This window comes from Herpailurus yagouaroundi, unplaced genomic scaffold (genome assembly GCF_014898765.1).
Source record: "Herpailurus yagouaroundi ecotype Mexico unplaced genomic scaffold, PumYag 184, whole genome shotgun sequence".
Taxonomy (NCBI): domain Eukaryota; kingdom Metazoa; phylum Chordata; class Mammalia; order Carnivora; family Felidae; genus Herpailurus; species Herpailurus yagouaroundi.
The window spans coordinates 7600173-7608032 of NW_024412415.1; the positions used below are offsets into that span (position 1 = coordinate 7600173).

General features: G+C 36.4%; 1 protein-coding gene across 4 annotated transcripts in view; it reads left to right on the forward strand.

The window, feature by feature from the left end:
- Positions 1-6801, forward strand: part of KNL1 (kinetochore scaffold 1) — a 70266-nt gene extending 63465 nt beyond the window's left edge. For all 4 annotated transcript variants that reach the window (XM_040492300.1, XM_040492298.1, XM_040492297.1 and 1 more), the window contains 5 exons: positions 1423-1491; positions 2153-2262; positions 3385-3503; positions 4190-4312; positions 5095-6801. In XM_040492300.1, coding sequence (XP_040348234.1) covers positions 1423-1491; positions 2153-2262; positions 3385-3503; positions 4190-4312; positions 5095-5209 — 536 coding nt within the window. In that variant the 3' untranslated portion in view covers positions 5210-6801. The remainder of the gene's footprint in view (positions 1-1422; positions 1492-2152; positions 2263-3384; positions 3504-4189; positions 4313-5094) is intronic.
- The last annotated feature ends 1059 nt before the right edge of the window (positions 6802-7860 follow it).

Genomic DNA, 7860 nt, shown 5'->3' on the forward strand with positions numbered 1-7860 from the left:
TCATATTCCATCCTTCTCCAGGACCTTGATAATGATCTTTTTTATGCCTGAAAGCCCTTTCCCTTGCCTTTGTCCATTTGGACTACTATAACAAAAATGCCATAAACTGGGTAGCTTATGAACAACCAAAATTTATTTTCTACATTTCTGGAAGCTGGAGATCCAAGACTGGGATGCCAGCATGCTCAGTTGAGAGCCCTCTTCCAGGGTGCATACTTATTATTGTATCCTTATATGCTGAAAGTTCAAGCTAGCTCTTTGGGGTCTCTTCTGAGACCCTAATTAATCTCGTTCATAAGGGGTCTACCCTCATGTCCGAAATACCTCCCCAAAAATCTGTCACCTAATACCATCACCTTGGGCATTAAGATTTCAACATATAAATTTGAGGGGAGGACACAATCATTCATACCATAGTACTCCCTCTCCACTAAATAAATTTCTGCCAGTAATCCTTAAGAGCTCAGCTCAATTATCACTTTCTCAGGAAAGTTTTCCCTGACTCTCCTTTTACCCATTCCTTCTACTAGTTACCTTCCTCTTATATATTTTCTCATTGCTTCCCGCAGTTTTCCTTAATAGTGCCTATTCCCAGTTATAGTTTTTGGTGTGTTTATTTGTGCAGTTATCTGTGTATCCCCCTGAGCTATTAGCTTTTTGAGAATATAAATTGATCGTTTCTTTTTGTCTCATTATTGTATCCCCAGTGCCTAACACATAGAAAATATTCAATAACATGAAAAGAATCAGAATTCGAGAAACATGAGAGAACTCTAGAGTTTGGAGGAGGAAGCAGCTCTCCTGGCTAATGAGTAAAACTCATTACTGTAATGCTAAGAGCATAAATCATTTGCACTGTATTTATAAAAAGAAAGTAGGTGTGAAGAGATCATAGTCATTTTTTTGTATGGTGTCTGAAAATAGTATCTTTGCACAAAATTTAGAAGTTAAAGGAGGAGGCCTTGATAAATTTAAAATAAAGGTACTACACCTTAAATTTCCTTCAAAGGCCTGTCAGTAAGTGTAGTTCAGCAGTCTCAGGGGGAGCCTTTACCATTCACAAAAAATAATATGATTCAAGGATATACCTTTAGCTGCTTATATTAAAAAAAACTCTGCTTGGGCACCTGGGTGGCTCAGTCACTTGAGCATCTGACCCTTGATTTCAGCTCATGTCATGATCCCAAGGTGGTGGGATCGAGCCCCATGTCAAACTCTGCACTGAGTGTGGACCCTTCTTAAGATTCTCTTTCTTCTCTCTCTCTCTCTTCACATGCTCTCTCTCTCTCTCTCTCTCTAAAGAAAAAACAAAAACAAAAAACCCTGCTACCCAGAAAGAGTAGGCTTGTAAAGTACTGAGTTGTATGTGGCTTAAAATCAGATAATAAAAAGAAATACTGCTCTTACTCTGGTTCTTCCTAGTTGGTCTCCCTTTCCTGGACAAGGCTTTCAGGAAGATTGTTGACCTGAATTTTCAGTCTCTGTTAGATGGTAAGTCCAGTTATCCACTAAAAACTTGTTGAATATTTACAAGTGTAAATTGCTCCTTGAGAGCTCTTTCACATACAAAGTTAAATATAAACAATAATAATAATAATAATTTCTCCTTAGAAATGTTTATTAGACATAAAATTGCTTGGATAATGTTCCAAATATTAGGTAGGATTTAATTTTTTTAATTATTACTAGATTTTAAGCAATGATTGATGATTAATAATAGCTGTTTCCATAATTGAAAAATTACCATTATGAGTACTTAATCTGTATCAGGCATTAGTGTTACTTATGTTAACACTTGGAGGTATGGTTCCTCATTTTACAAATTAGAGAACTGCAGCTCAAAAGAAGTAAGTGTTATGCTTAGGATCACTCAGTTTGTAAGGAAAGGCAGAATTTAAACTTAGGTTTATGTTACATTTAAGCCCATGTTTTTAACCAGCTTCTATTCTGTACATGATAAAGGCTTGAGTTTTTATAAGAATGTCTGTGTTTACTATATATGTTGATTTATGTGTTTGAAAATAGAGCAGAGAGGATACTTAGATACCTAGTAGTTTGAAGGTATTTCTAGTTTCTATAATATTTCTACCTTATGTGTAGAAGATAAATGAAAGTAAGTAATACCCTGTTGTTGTTGTTTTTCCTTCCTCAGAGGATAAAGCTCCTCCTTCCTCCCTTTTAGTTCATAAGCTTATCTTCCAGTACATTGAGGAACAAGAATCCTGGAAGAAGAAATGTAAAACACAGCATGAGGTTCCCAAGGTAAATCTGATTAAAGTATTTTGAAAGAAAATTTTGTTTTCTGTCACAAAAAGAAGAGCTCTGAGGGGCTCCTGGGTGGCTCATTTGGTTAGATGTCCAACTCTTGGTTTCGGCTCAGGTCATGATCTCACAGTTTCATGAGTTGGATCCCTGCATCAGGCTCTCCTGGTGGCATGAAGCCTGCTTGGGACACTCTGTCTCTTCCTCTTTCTCTGCCCATATCCCACTCACACTGTCTCTGTCTCTTTCAAAAATAAGTAAACTTAAAAAAAAATTTTTTTTAATAATAAATTAAAGGGGCGCCTGGGTGGCTCAATCGGTTGAGCATCCAACCTTGGCTTAGGTCATGATCTCACATTTTGTGCGTTCGAGCCCCACATCGGGCTCTGTGCTGACAGCTCAGCACCTGGAGCCTGCTTTGGATTCTGTGTCTCATTCTCTTTCTGCCCCTCCCCGACTTGTGCTCTTTCTCTCTCAAAAATAAATAAATGTAAAAAGAATTTTTTTTTAAATAATAAATTTTTAAAAAAGAAGAGCTGAAATTTTATATATGTAATAGTGGATCCTGAATTTATAAAAATATTGGGGTGCCTGGGTGGCTCAGTTGGTTAAGCATCCGACTTCAGCTCAGGTCATAATCTCACAGTTCATGTGTTCAAGTCCCATATCGGGCTCTGTGCTGACAGCTCAGAGCCTGGAGCCTGCTTTGGATTCTGTGTCTCCCTCTCTCTCTGCCCCTCCCCCATTCGTGTGCTCTCTCTCGAAAATAAACATTTTTTAAAAATGAAAGTATAGGGGCGCTTGTGTGGCTCAGTCTTTTGGGCGTCTGACTTCGACTCAGGTCATGATCTCACGGCTCATGGGTTCGAGCCCCACATCAGGCTCTGTGCTGACAACTGAGAGCCTGGAGCCTGCTTTCGATTCTGTGTCTTCCTCTCTCTCTGCCCCTCCTCAGCTCAAACTCTGTCTCTGTCTCTCTCTCAAAAATAAACATTACAAAAAAAATTTTATATGAAAGTTTAAATATATAAATTATTTAACTTTGGGGATTTCTTTATAACAGAGCCACTAAAAACTGAAATGTTTTTATAATTTCTTTTTTTTTCCCCCTATTTTTCCCAGATGCTTCAAGAAATTTCACTTGTGGTGAGCCACTGTAGACTCCTTGGAGAAGAAATTGAGTTTTTAAAGAGATGGGGACCAAATTATAACCTAATGAACATAGATGTGACTAATACCGAGTAAGTGTATTACTTACCCAGGGCTGCCTTAACAAAGTGCTACAAACTCAGTGGCTTTAAACAACAGCAATTTATTGTTTCACAGTTCTGGAGGCTAGAAGTCATCAAGATGTTAGCAGGGTTTGTTCTTTCGGAGGGGCTAAGAGAATCTGTTTCATGCCTCTCTCTTAAATTCTAGTGATTTGCTGGCAATCATTGACATACCTTGGCTTATAAATATATAACTCCAGTATCTGCTTTCATCTTCACATCATGTTCTTCCTGTATGCATATTTGTGTCCAAGTGCCCCCTTTTTATAAGGACACCAATCATTTTGGATTAGGAGACCATCCCACTCCAGTAGGACTCCATCTTAACTAATTAAATCTGCAATGATCTTACATTCTGAGATACTGGGGGCTAGGGCTTCAACATACGAATGGCAGTAGGGACATAGTTCAATCTGTAACAGTAAGTAAGTAATCAAAAACTTACTAAAATGATTTCTTTCAGTGAATTTTATGACTAACAATGGAAATGAACAACCATAATAATACTTTGTTCCAGATGTTTTACCCTCTGTCCATTTGATAAGGACAAGAAATAATGTACCACCTAAGTTTCACCTACCAGTGTAAAAAGAAAATATATTTGTTTCATTCTATTTTTGTTTTTTATTTTTAATTGAGGATCTTGTCTTTTACAGATTGAGGCTTTTATTCTCCAGCTCTGCAGCATTTGCAAAGTTTGAGATAACTTTACCTCTCTCAGTTCATTTTCCAACTGTCCGCTTACCTTTTTCCATTCAAAATCACCTTGGAAACATTGGGTAAGTAAAGGGCCAGCAGGATAGGGCTCCTAATGACTTTTCTACCTCTCCTCTATTATTTGAAAAATCTCTCAAAGTGCCCAGAAATAATGGATATATACCATTATTGGATATGCCAATTATGGATAATCCATACTGAGTGCCAAATGTTACTCCTGACTTCCTTTTGAAGGATTTGTTCTTATAATTTAGTGACCTTCATTGCTAGCACCAGTGGATACTGGAGACCACTGGTATATTCTTTTATACTTGCTCCACTTTTTGAATAATCTTACCTAAAACAGGAGCCCAAAAAGGAAAAAAATGGGTATAAGCTTAGCCCAGATCATATATAAACAACCTTTATGCCCTTAAAAACAGAATATCACTTAATCACTTAGTAATCATTTAAAAAAGATGTGCAGTCATAATGCTTTTCTCAATTAGCCTTTGTAACAAGACATAACAATATTTCATTCGTATTTGTGACTTTTTAGACATACAGTTGACAGTTTGTAAGATGGTAGAGTTTAGAATGCACCCACCTCAAATCCATCAGCAAACACCAGCAGTTTAGATATTTAGCTAAGTCAAGATACCCCCCACCCCCACCCCAGTTCATACAGAATTGCTCTTAGGCCTTGTTTTTGGAATCCCAGTTCAAACTTGGCAGTCTATTTTTAGAAATGTCTATTTATGCTTCCTAAAAGACTCAGAGACCATACCCAAAAACATGAATTCCACTGAAAAGCTATCGATAAGTAAGTTTCCAGAAAAATTAATGAACCTTTTGTTCTTTCTAGCCAAGATGAAATCACTGCAATTCTATCTAAAGTGCCACTGGAGGACAACTACCTAAAGAATGTAGTCAAGCAAATTTACCAAGATCTACTTCAGGACTGCCATTTCTACCACTAGACCTATGGACTACAGCTATAATAACCAAGCATAGCGCACATCATAATGATATTACGTCGGAGTATCCATTGCTATTTGATCTTTGTCTTTAGGTCATAGAAAGAAGCCTCATAAAATTCCTCCTGATGATGTTATAGTTAATTTGTATGGCTAGTTTTTAAATCTCTACAGTCAGGAATGATGAAAGTCCTCAAATAGCCTTTTATCAACTTGCTCATCTTTTTATGAAAGGTTCAAATAGTAGAACACTTAGGGAAAATTTCTTCTAATTAAAGTTGTGCTCTTTGCTTTAGTACAAGCCCTACAGAGTAACTTTAAGTGGAGCTGTCACCGCTGACAAAAACATTAGCCATTTTCTCATATGTACAGCTCTAATTTTTTGGTTGCCGGCCTTCTGTCTAGTAGGTATTTTTCTGGGATAGAGATTTATCTGTCTACACACTACTCATCCTCCTTTTTCTTCATTTTAAAAATTTTATTAAGAAAAAGCAATAGCACTCAGCTATTCAAATGGTTGCCAGCTTTTCTAGAGGGCCTTGCCTTTTATTATGTAACATGTGTTAATATTTTCTCAGTATAATTTTATAGAGAAAGTTAATTCATTTTGGGCCAGTACATATATGTAAATATATTGATATTTTTTTGTTTTTGTGATGTAGTAAGGAGATATATATATATATATATACATATGGAAATACATAGTCGTGTATAGAGAGATACTCTTCTACCTAGGCAATTTCCATCTTTCTGAAGGATGCTTTACAGCAAGATTCTCAGTCTCTTTCTATCAAATAATTGTACTTCAAACAATATCAAATTTAAAACCACCAGTTCTGTCAAGTTCTGGCAGTAGTAATTAATTTAATGTGAGAATTGGTTTCTGAAGCCACACCCTTCTCATAAACAAAAATAAGCCATATCCATTGATATTGAATGACCAGTATTATCTGTGAGATAAATATGAGAAAATTTTTACCCCAACTTTAATTGAATCCTAATCATGATAATTTTTTCATTTCTTTTATATTTAATTATAAACTAAAGTATATTTGCATTTCAAACTAATTCATATTAAAATTTTGCTTTATACTTTACGATCAGGTTAAAGTCCTCTGGGTCCCATGAATGTTATCTTCGCTCTTAAATTGGCTTTTACTTCTGAGCTATTGGTCAGAAAGATCACATGGTCTTTTAAACCTCAAATTCAACATAAAATTTATTTTCCATAAAAATCAAGATGTAAATATTCTTGAAAAACTTTTAAAGTCACCAATGTGGCCTGTTTTCCATGAAACTTAAATTAGTTTTCTTACTGGAGTTGTTTTATTTATTTTCTGTAAACCTAAAAAGTAGAAATTTTCTTTTGTTCATTTTGGTAAACTGGAATGACCAGCTTCAAGAATGATTTGGCTTGTAATTATGGACTCTGCTTTCTTGGGTTTAGATACAAAATTGTAATATATGCCTAGTTATTTGCATTTGTATTTGTTCAAAGGATTGGCTATTTTTATAAAAATTTTTTGGAAGTTGTTCCTTCACTAATTAGAAGCAGACTGGTTTTTGCACTATTAAAATAAGTTTATTATATGAAATCTTTTTCTTTTATGTTTGTTTATTTTTGAGAGAGACCGAGCATAAGCAGAGGAAGGGCAAAGAGAGAGGAAGACACATAATCAGAAGCAGGCTCCAGGCTCCATGATGTTAGCACAGAGCCTGATGTGGGGCTCAAACTGACGAACCCTGAGATCATGACCCTAGCCAAAGTTGTATGTCTCGCCGACTGAGCCACCCAGGCGCCCCTATTACATGAAATCTTTTTAAGCAGTGTCTGTTTATGAAGTGAAGAGGTTGTTGTCTTTTACCATGTATTCAATAGGCCTGTGAAGATAGAAAAAGGAAGCTCTCTCTAGAAATACACACTCGAAAATTCAGATAAGATTAAAATATGTCAGGACCTGAGTGTAAGAACGAGATACAAACTATAGGTATCCCTATGTCTCTGAAAGACAGTAAAAGAAAACTATTTGAAGTTCCTTAGGAAACTATGATTTCTAAGGGCTAATGGAGTGGTTCTCCAAGTATGGTCCCTAGACTAGTAGCATCAGTTTCTCCCCAAACCTGCTGTATCAGAAACGCTAGGGGTGGGGACCAGTACTCTGTGTGTGTTTATTTTTTTTTTACTTTCTTTTTCTTTTTTGTTTATTTATTTATTTTGAGAGAGATTGCGAGCAAGGGAGGGGTAGAGAGAGACAAGAGAGAGAATTCCAAGCCAGGCTCTCGATGTCAGCACAGGGCCCCATAAGGCCCCTTGCAGGGCTTAAACTCATATGACTTGAGCTGGAATTAAGAGCCAGATATTTAACCACTCAGCCACCCAGGCATCCCTTAACTTTTTTTTTTTTTCAATAACTTCACTAAAATATAATTGACATCATACAATTCACCTTTTATTTTTTAATTTAAAAAAATTGTTTTCAAAGTTTATTTATTTTTGAGAGACAGAGTGTGAGCAGGGGAGGGACAGAGAGAGAGAGAGGGAGACACAGAAACCAAAACAGGCCCCAGGCTCCAAGCTGTCAGCATAGAGCCTGACACAGGGCTCAAACCCACATACCATGAGATCATGACCTGAGTCAAAATTAGCACTCAAC